Source organism: Scylla paramamosain, chromosome 26 (assembly GCF_035594125.1).
Source record: "Scylla paramamosain isolate STU-SP2022 chromosome 26, ASM3559412v1, whole genome shotgun sequence".
In the NCBI taxonomy this organism is placed as follows: domain Eukaryota; kingdom Metazoa; phylum Arthropoda; class Malacostraca; order Decapoda; family Portunidae; genus Scylla; species Scylla paramamosain.
Window position 1 is genome coordinate 17,279,669 of NC_087176.1, and position 21,922 is coordinate 17,301,590.

General features: G+C 39.2%; 1 protein-coding gene across 1 annotated transcript in view; it reads right to left on the minus strand.

The window, feature by feature from the left end:
• LOC135113849 (glutamate receptor ionotropic, delta-2-like) overlaps window positions 1-21,922 on the minus strand; it is a 149,656-nt gene that overhangs the window by 117,415 nt on the left and 10,319 nt on the right. Inside the window, exons 2-3 of the mRNA XM_064029471.1 lie at window positions 7,079-7,274; window positions 6,521-6,703 (exon numbers count right to left, since the gene is read on the minus strand). Of these exons, the coding sequence (XP_063885541.1) occupies window positions 6,521-6,703; window positions 7,079-7,274 (379 nt within the window). The remainder of the gene's footprint in view (window positions 1-6,520; window positions 6,704-7,078; window positions 7,275-21,922) is intronic.

Genomic DNA, 21,922 nt, shown 5'->3' on the forward strand with positions numbered 1-21,922 from the left:
TGTGTTAAAAACCAAGGTTTGGAAGGCTTAGGTCGAGAGAAGTGAGGAATGTACGCCTCCGTGCCAGACATTATCACAAATGTTACGTGCTCATCACCCCCCATAGTGGGAACCGCCTTGTAGTGGTGGGAGAGTTTGCGTGTCCCTATGATCTGTCGAGCGAGGGTAGAAGGGGGCTTCGGCCCCCTGCTCTGCCCTACTTAGGGGCATGGCTTTCCATGCTAACAAGGTCGCCATTGAGGGAAAAGACTAAATGGTTCCCAGAGTTAGGCTCACCAGAGAGGCCACCTTTTGAGGTCGTCCTGTGTTGGATAGTTGGGTGCCTGGGCTGGGATGCGTTGTGGGGGGGAGGTTTTAGCTCCCTTGTGGACAACTTTATAAAATGAGTAGCCTCCATGGGGACGAGGTAACCTGTTCATGGTGGCCAGCGCTCGCTCCCTTCATTGCCCTAATAGGCGACCTCCCTTGGTCCCTGGAGCAAATTTATTCTTATAGTATCCATATGGGTAAATATAAAAACTCCTTTGATTCTCGAGGGGCGGTCGACCAGGCCCTTGAGACATCACTCTCTGATCGTGATGGTGTTGTGGAGGCGAGAGCTCGTACCCCCCCCTGCTGCTGTTTCCCAAGGTGAAAGACGCCTTGGGTTATGATCATTAATGTCTATGCCTACATGAATATTATTGATTATGTTTATTGTCCTAATGTCTTTGATGATGCTGAAGAACGAGCTCCCGAAGTTTGCCACCTATCTACACCTTAATGGTTTGCAGCATATTTTAGGGAAGGTCAAGGAAACTTTATTAACGCTGCCAAGTATCAAGAAAGGGAGATTGGAGTACTTCTCCACAAGTAACGTCAATAAATATGGCAAAGGTGTCTTGATCCGAGCTAAAGGCGATGATGCTCCTCCATCTACCATGCCCTTCTGATGAAGTTTTTTTAATCCCTCAAGCCACACCGAACATTTATTTACTGTAAAGGACCCATTTACAACCAGGACCTGTACGAACTCTCAGATTACATCCTTCAGTTATGTCCAGATAATGTTCAACGATTAGCCAAGATTAAAGGCAATGGTAATATGATAATGCTCACATTCTATGGTTGTTTTCTCCATGACCGTGTTAAGATCGGTCCTCTGTTTCTCCCATTAAAGGTTTTCATCGATCGTCCATTACAATGTTACTGGTGTTACGAGTTTGATCACGGGAGGAAGAACTGTACAAGTCTTCCCTTGTATGGTCACCGCTCTGCCTTTGACTCCCACCCTATTCCTCAATGCGAATCAGACCCTTATTTCTTTTGCAGGGAAGCTCATCCACTACGCTCTCGATAGTGTAAGAGGTATCGCCTTGAGAAGGACATCCTTCAACTGACTAATTATCAATTCATTAGTCTTGGTAGTGCCAGACGGGAACTTCTTTTTAGGCAGAAAGATGGTGGGACAAATACATACGCCCTCTCTCTCCACTTTAGTTCCTCTACCTCTAGCACAGGTAACAAGGTTGCAACGCCTTTTCGCTTTTCTTAACCATCAATTGCTTCTTCCCGTTCCTGTGAGAATGTCGCTACCACAGGTAACAAGATTGCAACACCTCGCCTCTCTTAACCATCATTTGTTTCTTCCTGTTCCTGTGAGAATGTCGCTCCCTCAGTTACCGTCTGCAACAGGTTTTCTGTTTTGGAAGTGTCACCTCCTCTGCATCTTCAACTCCACTACATCTTCAGCAAAGCCCTCTACCGCATCTTCACCAGTTACACCACAGACTCCTCGTACAAAAGTACATATTCTCGAAGTCCACACCCCCATCGATTCCCAACCACGAACGACTTCCAAAACTTTTAAGCCATCACAGCAACATACTAATAATTCTTCCACGCTTTTTCGTCAGTCCTGCTTTTTCCTCAGTCCCTCGACTCAACCGGCGTACCCCTAGGAAAATCCCTTTGGGAACGTCAGATGATCCTGATCCAGACGTTACCAATCAAAGTGATTCATCCAGTTCAGATATGGATATAGAGGGTTTCTCTGCCCGTCATCCAAGTAAGTTCTTTTCCACGGTACGTTTTTGTCGAGGAATCCTCCTCCTCTTGATTTCATCAGTAGTTTCGGAGAGTCGTGTGCGGGTAGCTATTCCCACACTAGTTACACAACCTCAGGTTTTTGCGCCTATAAGTAACGAAGGGTCAGATAAGTCTCGCCTGCCGAGTAAGGTAACTAGTCAGATTGGCAAAAGGAAGCTTCTCTCTGTGGCTTCCCTGAAAACCCATCAGAATAGTAAAATTCAAGATCCTGCAGTGGAATTGTCTCGGTTTATGTGCCTCCTGGGAGCAGCTCCGGGCGTTGATCTCTAGGTTCTCCTGTTTGCATTTGTTTGCAAGAGACAATGCTCGGAGAATCAACTCACTTTGGTCCTCCTGGCTATAAAGCTTTCTTCCCCACTCCATTTCCTGGTCAGGGACATCACGGTGGCACTGCCATCTTTATTTGCAATGATATTCCTTTTATCCACCTAAAAATTAATTCGCCGCAACAGGTTGTTGTTGTTAAGGTTTTTATTAATCGCTTTTATACATTGTGCAGTCTGTATCTGCCTTCCATTAATCCTATTGAAAGGAATTAGCTTGATAACCTTTTAAATGCTGTTCCCTGTCCTCTTCTTTTATTGGGTGATTTCAATGTTCGCCATCCTTTGTGGAGATGATGACGCTGTCAAGCCTCGTGGTCTTTTAATCGTTTCTTTTATCGAGGATTTCCACTTTCCACGGTCAAACCGGTACTTTTTACAACAATAGATCTCTCTCTCTGTACATCTAATTCTTTTCTTGATTTTAAATGGAAAGTTTTACCAGACCTATATGGAAGCGATCACTTCAAAATTTTATTGGGATCAACTGATTCTGCACCACAGTCACTACCTTCCCGATGGCGGCTAGATGAGGCGGATTGGTACCTATTTAAAGATCTCAGCACCCATGCCCACTCAATGGATGAGATAGGAAACTGTGATGAGGTTGCAACATACTTCACTGATGTCTTGCACTCCGTTGCTATTCAGTCCATCACTAAGACCTTTGGCCAGTTTCTTAAACGTCCCTTTCCATGGTGGAATGCGGATCGTACTACCGCTGTTCAAGAAAAGCGTGCCGCCTTTTCTCGCCTTCGACGGCATCGTGGGGACCTCCATTATTTGGAGCCTTTTCGACGAGCGAGTTCCCGTGCCTGCCGCACCTTAAAGAGGGCTTGGCAGGAGACTTAGAAGAGTTATGTCTCTTCCATCACAGTTCGCACACCACTCACCTAGGTCCTCAACAGGCTCCACAAAATATCTGGGACGTACTCTGCTCCTCCCCCACCTGTTTTATCCCATGATGGAAGCACGGTGACAAACTCAAAGATAGTTGCCGACCTGTTTGTTGAACACTTTACAAGTGTCTCTACAAAGGATCTAACAACACCTAGGGCACTCCATTGTCGGCATTTGGAATTTGTTGGCGTCAATTTTGCCTCTCCTGGTGGAGAGTCTTATAATCTCCCATTTTCTCGGTCTAAATTACGCATGGCTTTTTTTCTGATTCTCTTCCCTTTTGCAGAGACCTCTATTCTTGGAGATTTCATTGTTCACCACCAGCTTTGGCTTTCCTCTCCTTTCACAAACCATCCTAGTGAACTAGCCTTTGACTTTGCTAAGCGCATAACAGAGATAACAGTGGCTGAAATGGAAACGTACATTCCCCACTCTTTCTCTCAATCTAAACCTTCCAAACCTTGGTTTAACAGAGCCAGTTCTTGTGCTATACATGATAGAGAGGTGGCCCACAAAAGGTATTTGAACCTTCCATCACCAGAATCTCTTGCGCTTTATATTTCTGGCTGGAATCATGCCAAGTCTGTTCTCCAATGACCCAAAACTCCTTCATTATTAGAGTTTCAAAATCTTTCAAGATCTAACTCCTCTCGTGATTTCTGGCACATAGTCCCACAAAAATTTCCAATATGCTTCATAATTTTTCCCTCCTTTATTTCAACCAGATGACACCACTGCCATATAATTTATTTATAATGCTATATTCTTCGTTCAAGCCTCTGCCGCACTCTCTACATTGGATGATTCAGGGTTTGTTCCTCCCTCTCCTCCAACCTCTGACTACTTCATACTACCCATTAAGATCCTTCACAGTGATGTTTTTTCATGCCCACACTGGCATTAACCCTCGGAATGTTTATGGATCTGGTGGAGTCTTCCTGTAGTTCTCTGAAACTGTGCCTCCTGTTTGTTAGCTTTTTAGATCTTCCTTCTGTCTTGACGTAGTTAGTATGGGCTGGTACCTCTGTTTTCTTATTCACAGTGTTTCCTCTTTGCTTTGTCAAACTCTTCTAATTCTGTCTATTAACATTTACTTTGCTGGAAGTTCGCCTACATTCAGCCTGATCCTTTTAGTCCCTCAAACTACCGTCATATTGCTTTAATTTCCTGCCTCTTGAAATTTTTTTTTTAATATATTCTCAACAGGAAGATTCTTAAACATCTATCATTCACAACCTTTTACCTGATCGCCAATATGTGTTCCAACGAGGCTGTTATACTAGTGATTTCTTCTTTTAGGGACTTTGGTGAAAATTTTGCTATTGCTTTAAACATATCAAAAGCTTTTGACAGAGTGCGGCACAAAGCTTTAATTTCCAAACTACCCTCCTACGACTTCTATCCTTCTCTCTGTAACTTTATCTCAAGTTTAATTTCTGACCGTTCTAATGCTGCCGTGGTAGACGGTCACTTTTCTTGTCCTAAGTTTATTAACAGTGGTGTTACTCAGGGTTCTGTCCTCTCACCCACTATCTTCCTATTATTCATCAATGATCTACTAATCCAAACTTCTTGTCCTATCCATTCTTACGCTGATGATACCACCCTGCACTTTTCCACTACTTTTTGTAGACATCCAACCCTTCAGGAAGTAAGCAGTTCACTTAGGGAAGACACAGAACGTCTGAATTATGATCCCTTTAAAATTCCTGATTGGGGCAGGGCAAACGCAACTCATTCAACACACTAAACTGTCCCCCATCTTTTACAGTGAACATCCTCGGTCAACACTTTATTTATAATCTAAACTGGAAGCTTCACATATCATCTCTAGCCAAAACAGTTTCTATGGCGTTAGGCGTTTTGAGTCGTCTCTGCCAGTGTTGCATCTCTTGCTATCTTCTACTGCTATTTTCATTCTAACTGCTCTTCCGATCTTGCTAACTACATACCTCCTCCTGCTGCACAAGACTTTATTTTTCCCCTCACCCCTATTATGTCAACATTCCCAGTGCAAAAGTTAACCATTATTCTCATTCATTCATGCCTGTCACTGGTAAACTCTAGACCTCCCTTATTGCTTCTGTATTTCCTCCTTCCTATGAGTTGAACTTTTTCAAGAGGGAGGTTTCAAGACACTTATCACTTAAGTTTTGACGCTAGCTTTTGACTTTATTCGGGGACCGTTACTTCAGTGGGCCTTTTCTTATTATAATTTTTGTCCCTTTGCCGGTGCCCCTCCTAAGAAAAAAAAAAAATCGAGATCAATAGCAAAGTGCAGGAGCAAAACGCGGCACGTCTACTCACCACGACCATGTATATATATATATATATATATATATATATATATATATATATATATATATATATATATATATATATATATATATATATATATATATATATATATATATATATATATATTATTACTGTAAGCATGAAGCTGTAGACGCAGAGCAGCAGCAAACTCTTCATCTTTTACAGTATCAGGAAACATACAGTAAAACTCAATCATACGATACAAAAAAAGACTTTAACGAATGAAGCAAATTAGCGAAGTGGATCTCAGAATATTTACATCTCCGTTAATTCTTCATTGTAGAGCTAATATGAATTCTAATGACTGCTGGAAAACTTGGTAATTTGTAAAAATGTAGAAAAATTATTATTATTTTTTTTTCTAAGCATGGTTATATTATCATATGTAATTTTATGTTTGTTAATTTCTTAACCATTATTCTCATTCATTCATCCCTGTCACTGACAAACTCTGGGCCTCCCTTATTGCTTCTGTATTTCCTCCTTTCTATGAGTTGAACTCTTTCAAGAGGGAGGTTTCAAGACACTTATCACTTATGTTTTATTCTGAATTAACATACCACCCTGATAGGAATATAATAATTATAACTTGCTTTAGGCGTTGTCTGAAGATGGGTGTTATCATGCAGGTCGAATTGTTACATTAACCTACTATGTATGTTGTTTTTAACATTTTGTAGAGGCGCCACATGACCGCGATGTTGCGGCACTTTAATTTGAAATCAGTCAATTATTCATTTGAAATATAAAGAAAAAAATAAATAAATAAGAGTTGTCTTATATATATATATATATATATATATATATATATATATATATATATATATATATATATATATATATATATATATATATATATATATATATATATATATATATATATACTATACCTCAGTGTCACTTCGGTGACGTTATTCCTTGAGTCAACAATCAATTCCCTTGGATTTCTGTTGCCTAGCAGGTTAAGTACAAGTGCCCGGCAGGTGGTACTCCAGTCTCCCAACAATGCTTGACGGAGTTGGGCGGTATTTATCGATGTAGCTTCAATGACAGACATGGCCTCCTTCGCTGACCTATATATATATATATATATATATATATATATATATATATATATATATATATATATATATATATATATATATATATATATATATATATATATATATATATATATATATATATATATATATATATATATATATATATATATATATATATATATATATATATATATATATATATATATATATATATATATATATATATATATATATATATATGTATATATATATATATATATATATATATATATATATATATATATATATATATATATATATATATATATATATATATATATATATATATATATATATATATCCTTTTTTTTCATTTAACGTTCTGCTTAAAATATTTTGTCTTATAAATTATATAAAGTTACTCACCATGCTATTTCGGTAATGAGTGGTGAATCATCCGCTGTACTTAAAAGGACAATATTACATCCTTTCAGGTGCTGCTGCACGATCTTATTCACCAGCGGTCCCAAATGGAATGTGTCCCTCCTCTCCCTTGATGCAAAGCAGGACCATCTCAGTAAAGTTAAACCAACCAGCGTAATTTGCCATGCGGACGTCATGCCTTATTGTGGTTTGCGTGACAATGAAAAAAACAATGATGATTATAATTCAAAGAAAATGGCGCCTGGCAGTTTGATTTTTACTAAAATATTTGCATACTGCATAATGCCAATTAATAGTGTAATAACAAGATGATGCCTTCCCCCAGCTCCCGCGCGCCGGTATATATATATATATATATATATATATATATATATATATATATATATATATATATATATATATATATATATATATATATATATATATATATATATATATATATATATATATATATATATATATATATATATATATATATATATATATATATATATATATATATATATATATATATATATATATATATATATATATATATATATATATATATATATATATATATATATATATATATATATATATATATATATATATATATATATATATATATATATATATATATATATATATATATATATATATATATATATATATATATATATATATATATATATATATATATATATATATATATATATATATATATATATATATATATATATATATATATATATATATATATATATATATATATATATTTATTTATTTTATTTTTTTTTTTTTTCCATGTAGGAAGGACACTGGCCAAGGGCAACAAAAATCTAATAAAAAAAAAATGCCCACTGAAATGCCAGTCCCATAAAAGGGTCAAAGCAGTGGTCAAAAATTGATGAATAAGTGTCTTGAAACCTCCCTCTAGAATATGTTTAAGTCATAGGAAGGTGGAAATACAGAAGCAGGCAGGGAGTTCCAGAGTTTACCAGAGAAAGTGATGAATGATTGAGAATACTGGTTAACTCTTGCGTTAGAGAGGTGTACAGAATAGGGGTGAGAGAAAGAAGAAAGTCTTGTGCAGCGAGGCCGCGGAAGGAGGAGAGGCATGCAGTCAGCAAGATCAGAAGAACAGTTAGCATGAAAATAGCGGTAAAAGACAGATAGATATGCAACATTGCGGCGGTGAGAGAGAGGCTGAAGACAGTCAGTTAGAGGAAAGGAGTTGATGAGACGAAAAGCTTTTGATTCCACCCTGTCTAGAAGAGCAGTGTGAGTGGAACCCCCCAAGACATGTGAAGCATACTCCATACATGGACGGATAAGGCCCTTATACAGAGTTAGCAGCTGGGGGGGTGAGAATAACTGGCGGAGACGTCTCAGAACACCTAACTTCATAGAAGCTGTTTTAGCTAGAGATGAGATGTGAAGTTTCCAGTTCAGATTATAAGTAAAGGACAGACCGAGGATGTTCATTGTAGAAGAGGGCGACAGTTGAGTGTCATTGAAGAAGAGGGGATAGTTGTCTGGAAGGCTGTGTCGAGTTGATAGATGGAGGAATTGAGTTTTTGAGGCATTGAACAATACCAAGTTTGCTCTGCCCCAATCAGAAATTTTAGAAAGATAAGAAGTCAAGCGTTCTGTGGCTTCCCTGCGTGATATGTTTACCTCCTGAAGAGTTGTACGTTTATGAAAAGACGTGGAAAAGTGCAGTGTGGTATCATCAGCGTAGGAGTGGATAGGACAAGAAGTTTGGTTTAGAAGATCAATAATGAATAAGAAGCTTTTGATTAATGAATAAGAAAAGCTTTTGATATGTCCAAGGCAACAGCAAAAGTTTCACCAAATTCTCTAAAAGAGGATGACCAAGAATCAGTAAGGAAAGCCAGAAGATCACCAGTAGACCGGCCTTGACGGAACCCATACTGGTGATCAGATAGAAGGTTGTGAAGTGATAGGTGTTTAAGAATCTTCCTGTTGAGGATAGATTCAAAAACTTTAGATAGGCAGGAAATTAAACCAATAGGACGGTAGTTTGAGGAACAGGTTGAATGTAGGCAAACTTCCAGCAAGAAGGAAAGGTAGATGTTGATAGACAGAGCTGAAAGAGTTTGACTAGGCAAGGTGCAAGCACGGAGGCATAGTTTCGGAGAACAATAGGAGGGACCTCATCAGGTCCATAAGCCTTCCGAGGGTTTATGCCAGCGAGGGCATGGAAAACATCATTGCGAGGAATTTTAATACGTGTCATGAAGTAGTCAGAGGGTGGAGGAGAGGGAAGAACAAGCCCAGACTCGTCCAAGGTAGAGTTTTTAGCAAAGGTTTGAGCGAAGAGTATAGCTTTAGAAATAGATGTGATAGCAGTGGTGCCATCTGGTTGAAATAGAGGAGGGAAAGAAGAAGCAAAGTTATTGGAGATATTTTTGGCTAGATGCCAGAAATCACGAGGGAAGCTAGATCTTGAAAGGTTTTGACATTTTCTGTTAATTAAGGAGTTTTTGGCTAGTTGGAGAACAGACTTGGCATGGTTCCGGGCAGAAATATAAAGTATATGAGATTCTGGTGATGGAAGGCTTAAGTACCTTTTGTGGGCCACCTCTCTATCATGTACGAGTATAGCACGAGAACAAGCTGTGTTAAACCAAGGTTTAGAAGGTTTAGGACGAGAAAAAGAGTGAGGAATGTACGCCTCCATGCCAGACACTATCACCTCTGTTATGCTCTCAGCACACAAAGACGGGTCTCTGACACAGAAGCAGTAGTCATTCCAAGGAAAATCAGCAAAATACCTCCTCAGGTCCCCCCAACTACCAGAGGCAAAACGCCAGAGGCACCTTCGCTTAGGGGGATCCTGAGGAGGGATTGGAGCGATAGGACAAGATAAAGATATGAGATTGTGATCGGAGGAGCCCAACGGAGAAGAAAGGGTGACAGCATTAGCAGAAGGGTCTAGAAAAGAAGAGGTCAAGAAAAGGTCAAGAATTTTGGGTGTATCTCCAAGACGGTCAGGAATACGAGTAGGGTGTTGCACCAATTGCTCTAGGTCATGGAGGATAGCAAAGTTGTAGGCTAGTTCACCAGGATGGTCAGTGAAGGGAGAGGAAAGCCAAAGCTGGTGGTGAACATTGAAGTCTCCAAGAATGGAGATCTCTGCAAAAGGGAAGAGGGTCAGAATGTGCTCCACTTTGGAAGTTAAGTAGTCAAAGAATTTCTTATAATCAGAGGAGTTAGGTGAGAGGTATACAGCACAGATAAATTTAGTATGAGAGTGACTCTGTAGTCGTAGCCAGATGGTGGAAAACTCGGAAGATTCAAAAGCGTGGGCACGAGAGCTGGTTAAGTCATTGCGCACATAGACGCAGCATCCAGCTTTGGATTGAAAATGAGGATAGAGAAAGTAGGAGGGAACAGAAATGGGGCTACTGTCAGTTGCCTCAGACACCTGAGTTTCAGTGAGGAAAAGAAGATGAGGTTTAGAAGAGGAGAGGTGGTGTTCTACAGATTGAAAATTAGATCTTAGACCACGAATGTTGCAGAAGTTAATGAAGAAAAAGTTGAGGGGGGTGTCAAGACACTTAGGGTCGTCGACAGAAAGGCAGTCCGACCTGGGGACATTTATGGTCCCCAGGTCCCCAGGTAGTTTTGTGTGGAGGAAGAGAGTTGTCTTTAGAGGGCAGGCTGTGACTGCCCCCTTGTGTTGTGAGACACAAAGGGAAACGTTCAGTGAGATCACAGCTGGGTTTAATGATAAGTTCACAGCACCCCCTGAACAGTGCTTTAGACCTCACTGGGAATAATTATCGTTTCGGCAGGTGTCTACTGCCTCCTCCTGATCAGCTAACCTGCATAAATTTACTGAATTCCTATGAATGCCAGGTATCGATTACCGTCATTGATATCTAGTAAGTTTTAAATCAATCCAGGGAGTAATACATAAATATATGATTATAAAAACTGTGTAAAAGGTATTACACACTAATGTAAGATAAGGGATAGGTGCGCTGCTTCCCAGCACTCACCATGGGGAACTGCTGGTTAAGCTGAAGTGTCAGATGGCAGTTAGAAATTACTTCTAAACCTTATTATTATGCATTGCCGAGTTAATTATAATGTACAAACTAGCTAATGTTGTAACAGAAAATATAGCAGTTTATATCACATGGTTACTCATATCGATATTTTTTTTTATACGTGTTGAACAGTACTTCTCTCGATATTCATTACCGAAGAAGTAAGTATTGATACTAGCCGGTATGTTCTTTAGATGTCTTGTACAAAAAAAAATAAATAAAAATAAATAAAAAAAATAAATAAATAAATAAACAAACAAACAAACAAGGCAACAGATGTTTTAAGCTGCGAAGCAACTTAAAGGACCTTCCCCCAGCGGCTGGGAGTTCTAATTTTTAGATGCGTCGCAGGTCTGGTCGTACATAGAGCCCGCCTGCACACGCCACGCGAAGTGTCGCGCCGCCGTGATGGTTGCAGCGAGTGACATAAATAGATGACTATGTGTTTTAAATATGTGGAAATTTATCTGCATTTTGATTACACTATCCTGTTCAGGAGAGTTTTTCCTACTTAATGTAATAATATATATCAGCATTCAATGATTAATTGTTGAAAATAGCGAGCATAAGTAAAAGATGTTATTAACATTTTTTTTTTACATCTTCACTGTTCAACTCGTCGTAATACCATTTTCTTTATGTTTTTTTTTTCATTTTATTTATTTATTTATTTATATATATATATATATATATATATATATATATATATATATATATATATATATATATATATATATATATATATATATATATATATATATATATATATATATATAATACATCTTGATTCTACAGTAACTGCTGAGTCTGATGGTGTCAACCAAAACTGTCTATCCGTATATGAAGTTATGGCAAATAAATCTCACATTTTGAGCGCTCGAGCTCCATCTATAGTGATGAGCGATAGTTACAAGGCAGAAACGCGAGTCACATGGCAGAAACCTTTGCTTACATGCGGATAAATCGAAAAATGCCAAATAAGGCAAAACAGTGAGTCTTACGAAGAAATGACATAATAAAAGAAAGATACAGTAGATGTTTCGAGACTGACATTGCAGTTTTTATATGCGATGGACAACAAAAGGTGTTCCTGGCCAAATCATCGTTGTACCCTCCAGGGCAATAGGCGGAACAGTGGGTTGTAGAAATGTGCAGTAACAAAATCAGAAACCTCTCGCTCTGCTCGGGGAATAAATAAATAATTAAATAAATAAATAAAGTAAAATGAAATAAATAAATAAATAAATAAATAAACAGATAAAATAATAATGATTACTTTTCACATAGGCCACATCAGCTGAACTCTGCAGTACCAACCCTCCCAGATGTAAATATTCCTTAGAATATTAAATTTTTAGTATTGTAATACGATTCCAGCATTATATTAAGTTTCCCGCTAAAATTATCTTATTTTCACACAGGAAAACATGCAGGAAATGCGGATAGTGAATAAATTTTTAGAGCAGAAGAGAACGAGAAGTTGATAGATACTTTCATAACTAAGGAGATAGTAGAACAGGAGATAAATAGGCTGAAAAAAAAATCAAGTTACAAGGACCAGACGAAATATATCCTAGACTATTTAAGGAATGCAATTGTCATATATATGACGCCGTCCGTAACGTCAGTCCCAGCACTGCCCACACCGACCCAGTTCCTCGCATTCCGCAGGACAATGCCCGCCTTGTTCGTGAGCACGACGAAGGTGCAGGTGTAGGAATGGGTGTAGATGATTTACAGAGGACTAGGACGAACTAGAGTGGACTAAAAGCTTCTTAATGAACTACCGGCACGCGATTAATCTTTCGGGCGCAAAACAACTCCTCACCTAGTGACCCAAAATTTGTGCACGCTAGATGGACATAAGAAATGGGTAAAATTAATCTTAAGCCCTTGGTGACGAAAAGTAGACGAGCGAACATTCTGGTGATAATGAATACTAAAGAAAGAGATGAGTGTATTAACTAATTTGACTTTATACCTTAAGGCTAGCAACGTATTTAGCAGTATATGTAATTTTGCCTCCGCGTAGATGAAAGTGAATATAAGGAGGAAGCACATGGAGATTCATGAAGACCTGAGTAGGAGACACAATATAGGTGGTGTCAGAGTTTTTGTAAGTTGCAACTCATTCAGCTGTACCATGAGGCTACCAGTCGTTTTCCGCCTCGCTCTGGTCGTAAGTAATACTTTGATCATTTTTCCTATGCCCCTTAAGTGTCTCGATTTTATATGTGTTCATTATACTGTGATATTTCATATATTTTATGTGGTTAATGTGTTGATTTAATACTGGATTGTGATTTGTGACATTTTCTGTGGTCCTTCGCATGTAGTGACGAAGTATTTTATTGGTTTTGATTTTGCATGTTGTGTTTGATTATTTTATAATGTGACTATGATGTATGTGCATTCATGTGTTTGATGAAAAATTGATGCGTTACCTAATGTCCCTGATAAAGTACATTAACGTACATTTAATGAGACAAAAAGACTTACTAATTTATCAGTGCATTTGAATTTGCCTTTGAATTTTCATTGAACTTATGTTATGGTATGGAGTTATTGTTTATGGTTAGCTGCATGAGTATTTGGAATGAGAATAATAGTAATAATGATAATTATCATTATTATTATTAATTATAGCTTTTCTGAGCTGTGTTTATCGTTTACCCCACTTTAAACCCATGGTCTAATCACTCGGTAATCTGGGCTTAGTGTTGAAAGTGTAGTAGCAGCACTTGGTGAGTAAAGAGATTTTGTAGCTTTATGGTAACTCTAACGGGAGGTAAGTTAGAGGTTACCACACAAAAATGGTTATTAGTGAACCGCTAGTTTCTGTCATTAGGAAATTCTTAGACTCAGGAGATATACCGGTATTGTGAAGGAAGGCTAATGTAGTACCCATCGTTAAAAAAGGAGATTAAACGTTAGCGTTTAATCATCGACCTGTCAGCTTAACTTCAATTGTAGGTAAAATAATGGATTCAATAATAGCAATGTACATTAGGGAGCATTTAGAAAAGCGTAACTTGATAAATCAGTCATAGCATGGCTTCACAAAGGGAAAATCTTGCCTTACGAACTTGTAGAGTTTTTGATAGTAAAGTTTATGAGGTGCCAGATACTGGTGATTGTTATGACATCCTAAACCTGGACTTTAGTAAAGCGTTCGACAAAAAAAACTCCATCAGAGGCTCCTGAGAAAGATTAGGACGCATGGAATAGATGGCAGGTGTTAGTTTGGATAAGGTGGTGGTTAGGCGGCAGGCGGCAGAGAGTTGTAATAAGCGGATCTAAATCCGAATAGGTTCAAGAAACTAGTGGTGTGGCACAGGGATCAATTTTATGGATTCTGTTTTTAATATGTATTCATGACTTGGATAGTAGCATTAGTAGTGATGTTAATAGCTTTGCGGATGACACGAAGATAAGTAGATTAATTAGGTCAGATTCGGTAGACATTGCCTTGCAGACACATTTGGATAGGATGAATGAATAGACAGACAGATGGCAAATGCAATTTAATATTAAGAAACCCAAAGTAACTGACGTAACCCACACAATAAACAACGAAGCTCTGATAAGTTCAAAAAAAAAAAAAAAAGGAGTCTTAGTTAACTCTGATCTCCGTCTACGAAAACAATATATAGAGCGTAGAAATAGGGCAAATCCGGTATTTTTAGGAGTGCTAAAACTAGAAGTGTCGAAGTAATATTTGTTATATTTGGTGCTGGTCAGACCTCATCTAGACAGTTCTGGTCCCCACATTACACGAAGGATATAGGTCTATTAGAATCAGTACAAATGAGAATGGCTACAAGGATGCTAGTGATGAGGGGTATTCCTTACGGAACGAGACTGAAGCTATTAAATTTACATTCCTTAGAGTGACGTAAGATAAGAGGGGATCTCATACAAATTTTTAAGTGGTATAGTTGTTATAACAAGGAGGACATAAGCAATATTCTCAGGACAAGTAATCAGGATAGAACAATAAATAACGTGTTCAAACTTGAAAAAATTTACTTCAAGAAATAGATAGGAAGGAATTAGTTCTCAAATAGAGTGGCTAGTAAATGGAACGGATTCAGTAATCAGGTTGTCAGCGCTGAGTTATTAAGGAACTTTAAAAGAAGATTACACAAATTAATGGATGGGGAAGATAGGTGGAAATAGGTAGGTATGTGTCATTCAGAGACTGCCACGTGTAGGCCTGATTGCTTCTTGCAGTTTTTCTTATTTTCTTATCTTATGTTCTTATGTTATCTTCCTATTTTCTATTACATCCTGCATTGGCTTCCAGTGATGTGTCCGGGTTTCTATACATTAAATTTATCATGTTTGTATAACATTTTCATATATGGTGTGTGTCTGTAAACATGGAAACATTTACTTGAAGTATGCATCGACATGTATAAGTTGTTTTGTTTGTACTGATATTCATTTTCGTAAATTGAATATCGAAAATTGTCAGTTTCTAATATCACGCTTGTGATCACTCGTATAATAATAGGCCTAAATCTTGCATGCAATATTACAAGCACGATATTGGTGGTAGCGGTGACATTCGAGTTAATTGCAAGGATCATACATGCATGTGAACACAATACATTTTACAAAAATATATATAATATTGATGTTGAAAAATAGAGTTGCACATTTTTTTTTTTTTTTTTTGTGTGTATGTGTATATGAGAGGCACCTTCCGAGAGCAATGAAATTGCTAAAAAAAAAAAAAAAGAGTGCCATCCCCCTTGTCTTAAAACCTCCCTCTTAAAAAAGTTCGTCATCGGAAGGAAGAAATAAATAAGAAGTTAGGGAGTTCCAGAGTTTACCAGAGAAAAAGATGAATGATTGAGAATATTGGTTAACTCTTGCATTAGATACGTGGACAAAATAGGGATGAAAGAAGGAAGAAAGTCTTGTGCAGCGAGGCCACGAGAATATGGGAGGCATGCAGTTAGCAAGAAGAGCAGTTGGCATGAAAATGGCGGTAGGAGATAGCAAGAGATGCAACATTTCAGCGATGAGAAAGAGGCTGAAGACAGTCAGATAGAGGAGAGCAGTTGAAAAGACGGAAACATTTTCATTCCACCTTGTATGAAAGAGCGGTATGAATGAAATCTCCACATAAATGTGAAGCATACTCCATACATGAATGGATAACGCTTCTGTACATAGCAGCTTAAGGGAGAAGAGATGAGAAAAACTGGCAGAGACGACTCAACAAAAAGACATAGAAGCTGTTTTAGCTAAAGATGACATGTTAAGTTTATAGTTTAGTTTAAAGTAAGAGACAGACCGAGGATGTTCAGTGTAGAATAGGGGAGAGTGGAGTGTCACTGAAGAAGAGGGGATACTTGTCTGGAAGCTTGTGTTGAGTTAAGAAGAGATAAGAAGACAGGCGTTATGTGGCTTCCCTGCGTGAACTGTTTACTTCCTGATGGAGTGGACGTCGTCTAAAAAAAAAAAAAAAAAAAAAAAAAAACGTGGAAAAGTGCAGGGTGATATCATCAGCGTAGGCGTCGATAGGACATGAAGTTTGATTTAGATCAATGAAGAATAAGAGGAACAGAATGGCTGACAGGCCAAAACCCTGAGGAATACCACTGTTAATAAATTTATGAGAATAACCGTCTACCAAACAGCAATAGAACTGTAAGAAAAAAAACTTGAGATGAAGTTACAGAGAGAAAGATACAAGCCGTATGGTAGTTAGGAAATCAAAGCTTTGTACCAGACTCTATCAAAAGCTTTTGTTATGTCTTAAGGCAACAGCAAAAAGTTTCACTAAAATTTCTAAAAGAGGATGACCAAGAGTCAGTAAGGAAAGCCAGAAGATCACCGGTAGAGCGGCCTTGACGGAACCCACACTGGCGATCATATAAAAAAATTGTAAAGTGATAGATTTTTAAGAATCTTCCTGTTGACGATAGATTCAAAACCTCTTGATAGGAAATTAAAACAGTAGGACGGTAGTTTGAGGGGTTAAAATGGTCACCCTTTATTTAGGGAACAGGCTGAATAAAGGCAAACTTCAAGCAAGAAAGAAAGGTATATGTTGATAGACATAGTTGAAAGAGTTTCGCTAGGCAAGGTGCAAGCATAGAGGCACAGTTCCGGAGAACAGTGGGAGGGGCCCCATCAGGTCCACAAGCCTTCCTAAAGTTTAACATCATTGCAAAGGATTTTAATGAGTAGCATGAAGTAATCAGAGGCTGGAGGAGAGGGAGGAACAAACCCTGAATCATCCAAGGTAGAGTGTTTAGCTAAGGTTTGAGCGAAGAGTTAAGCTTTAGAAATAGATGAGATGGCAGTGGTGAAATAAAGGAGAGAAAGATTAAGAATCAAAGTTATTTGAGATGTTTTTGGCTAAGTGGCAGAAGTCAGGAGGGGAGTTAGATCTTGAGAGATTTTGACATTTTTTTTTTTTCAGTAAAGGAGTTTTTGGCTAGTTGGAAAACAGACTTTGCATGATAGGAACCATAGCATAGGAGGAGGTAGGAGGCACCTGCCGAAACGATAATTACTCCCAGTGAGGTGTAAAGCACTGGATCAGGGGGTGCTGTGAACTTATCATTAAGAACAGGTGTGACCATATTGATTGTTTCCCATTGTGCCTCACAACACAAGGGGGAAGTCACAGCCTGCCCTCTAAAGACAACTCTCTTCCTCCACACAAGACTACAAGCACACACACACACCCTTCACTCAAAAATTTCAAAATTATCATGGCGACTCCTACACCAGCCTCGGAGTCCCCATCTGGGGAGGGGACCATAAATGTCCCCAGGTCGGACTGCCTTTCTGTCGACGACCCTAAGTGTCTTGACGCCAGCCTCAACTTTTTTTTTCATTATTTCTGCAACATTCGCGGTCTAAGATCTAATTTTCATTCAGCAGAACACCACCTCTCCTCTTCTAAACCTCATCTTCTTTTCCTTACTGAAACTCAGGTGTCTGAGGCAACTATCAGTAGCCCCTTTTCTGTTCCCTCCTACTTTCACTATCCTGATTTTCAATCCAAAGCTGAATGTTGCGTTTATGTGCGCAACGACTTAACCTGCTTTCGTGCCCACGCTCTTAAATCTTCAGAGTTTTCCACCATCCGGCTAAGAATACAGAGTCACTCTCAAACTAAAGTTATCTGTGCTGTATCTCTCACCTAACTCCTCTGACTATAAGAAATTCTTTGACTACTTAATTTCCAAAGTGGAGCACATTCTGATCCTCTCCATTCTTGGAGACCTCAATGTTCACCACCATCTTTGGCTTTCCTCTCCCTTCACTGACCATCCTGGTGAACTAGCCTTCAACTTTCCTATCCTTCACGATCTAGAGCAATTGGTGCAACACCCTACTCGTATTCCTGACCGTCTTAGAGGTACGCCCAACATTCTTGACCTTTTCCTGACCTCTAATCCTTCAGCTTATGCTGTCACCCTTTCTTCTCTGTTGGGCTCCTCCGATCACAATCTCATATCTGTATCTTGTCCTAATGTTCCAATCCCTCCTCAGGATCCCCTTAAACGAAAGTGCCTCTGGCGTTTTGCCTCTGCTAGTTGGGGGGACCTGGGGAGGTATTTTGCTGATTTTCCTTGGAATGACTACTGCTTCCGTGTCAGACCCGTCTTTGTGTGCTGAGTGCATAACAGAGGTGATAGTGTCTGGAATGGACGCGTACATTCCTCACTCTTTTTCTCGACCTAAACCTTCCAAACCTTGGTTTAACACAGCTTGTTCTCGTGCTATACATGATAGAGAGGTGGCCCACATAAGGTACTTAAGCCTTCCATCACCAGAATCTCATGCACTTTATATTTCTGCCCGGAACCATACCAAGTCTGTTATCCAACAAGCCAAAAACTCCTTCATTAATAGAAAGTGTCAAAAACCTTTCAAGATCTAACTCCCCTCGTGACTTCTGGCATCTAGCCAAAAATATCTCCAATAACTTTGCTTCTTCTTCTTTCCGTCCTTTATTTCAGCCAGATGGCACCACTGCTATCTCATTTATTTCTAAATCTGAACTCTTCGCTCAAACCTTTGCTAAAAAATCTACCTTGGACGATTCTGGGCTTGTTCCTCTCTCTCCTACACCCTCTGACTACTTCATACTACCTATTAAAATTCTTCACAATTATGTTGTCCATGCCCTCGCTTGCCTAAACTGTGCCTCCGTGCTTGCTCCTTGCCTAGTCAAACTCGTTCAGCTCTATCTGTCAACATCTACCTTTCCTTCTTGCTGGAAGTTTGCCTACATTCAGCCTGTTCCTAAAAAGGGTGACCGTTCTAATCCGTCAAACTACCGTCTTATTGTTTTAATTTCTTGCCTATCTAAAGTTTTTGAATTTATCCTCAACTGGAAGATTCTTCAACATTTATCACTTCACAACCTTTTATGTAATCGCCAGTATGGGTTCCGTCAAGGCCGCTCCACTGGATTTCCTTACTGAGTCTTGGTCATCCTCTTTTAGAGATTTTGGTGAAATTTTTGCTGTCACCTTGGACATTTTAAAAGCTTTTGATAGAGTCTGGCACAAAGCTTTAATTTCCAAACTACCCTCCTACAGCTTCTATCCTTCTCTTTGTAACTTCATCTCAAGTTTCCTTTCTGACCGTTCTATTGCTGATGTGGTAGACAGTCACTATTCTCCTTTTAAATCTATTAACAGTGGTGTTTCTCAGGGTTCTGTCCTGTCACCCACTCTCTTCTTATTATTCATTAATGATCTTCTAAACCAAACTCCTTGTCTTATCCACTCCTATGCTGATGATACCACCCTGCACCTTTCCACGTCTTTTCATTGACATCCAACCCTTCAGGAAGTAAACATTTCACGCAGGGAAGCCACAGAACGCTTGACTTCTGATCTTTCTAAAATTTCTGATTGGGGCAGAGCAAACTTGGTATTGTTCAATGCCTCAAAAAATCAATTCCTCCATCTATCAACTCGACACAACCTTCGAGACAACTATTCCCTCTTCTTCAATGACACTCAACTGTCCCCCTCTTCTACACTGAACATCATTGGTCTGTCCTTTACTTATAACCTGAACTTGAAACTTCACATCTCATCTCAATCTGTAGAACACCACCTCTCCTCTTCTAAACCTCATGTTCTTTTCCTCACTGAAACTCAGGTGTCTGAGGCAACTGAGAGTAGCCCCTTTCCTGTTCCCTCCTACTTTCTCTATCCTCTTTTTTTATCCAAAGCTGGATGCTGCGTTTATGTGCGCAATGACTTAACCTGCTCTCGTGCCCATGCTCTTGAATCTTCCGAGTTTTCCACCATCTGGCTACGACTAAAGAGTCACTCTCATACTAAATTTATCTGTGTTGTATACCTCTCTCCTAACTCCTCTGACTATAAGAAATTCTTTGACTACTTAAATTCCAAAGTGGAGCACATTCTGACCCTCTTCCCTTTTGCAGAGATCTCCATTCTTGGAGACTTCAATGTTCATCACCAGCTTTGGCTTTCCTCTCCCTTCACTGACCATCCTGGTGAACTAGCCTACAACTTTGCTATCCTCCATGACCTAGAGCAATTGGTGCAACACCCTACTCGTATTCCTGACCGTCTTGGAGATACGCCCAACATTCTTGACCTTTTCCTGACCTCTAATCCTTCTGCTTATGCTGTCACCCTTTCTTCTCTGTTGGGCTCCTCCGATCACAATCTCACATCTTTATCTTGTCCTATCACTCCAATCCCTCCTCAGGATCCCCCTAAGCGAAGGTGCCTCTGGCGTTTTGCCTCTGCTAGTTGGGGGAACCTGAGGAGGTATTTTGCTGATTTTCCTTGGAATGACTACTTCTTCCGTGTCAGAGACCCATCTTTGTGTGCTGAGCGCATAACAGAGGTGATAGTGTCTGGCATGGAGACATACATTCCTCACTCTTTTTCTCGTCCTAAACCTTCTAAACCTTGGTTTAACACAGCTTGTTCTCGTGCTGTACATGATAGAGAGGTGGCCCACAAAAGGTACTTAAGCCTTCCATCACCAGAATCTCATGCACTTTATATTTCTGCCCGGAACCATGCCAATTCTGTTCTCCAAATAGCCAAAACCTCATTCATTAACAGAAAATGTCAAAACCTTTCAAGATCTAGCTCCCCTCGTGACTTCTGGCATCTAGCCAAAAATATCTCCAATAACTTTGCTTCTTCTTCTTTCTCTCCTCTACTTCAACCAGATGGCACCACTGCTATCACATCTATTTCTAAAGCTGAACTCTTTGCTCAAACCTTTGCTAAAAACTCTACCTTGGACGATTTTGGGCTTGTTCCTCCCTCTCCTCCACCCTCTGACTACTTCATGCCACCTATTAAAATTCTTCGCAATGATGTTTTCCATGCCCTCGCTGGCCTAAACCCTCGGAAGGCTTATGGACCTGATGGGGTCCCTCCTATTGTTCTCCGAAACTGTGCCTCTGTGCTTGCACCTTGCCTAGTCAAACTCTTTCAGCTCTGTCTGTCAACATCTACCTTTCCTTCTTGCTGGAAGTTTGCCTACATTCAACCTGTTCCTAAAAAAGGTGACCGTTCTAATCCCTCAAACTACCGTCCTATTGCTTTAATTTGCTGCCTATCTAAAGTTTTTGAATCTATCCTCAACAGGAAGATTCTTAAACATCTACGAGTATCACTTCGCAACCTTCTATCTGATCACCAGTATGGGTTCCGTCAAGGCCGCTCTACTGGTGATCATCTGGCTTTCCTTACTGAGTCTTGGTCATCCTCTTTTAGGGATTTTG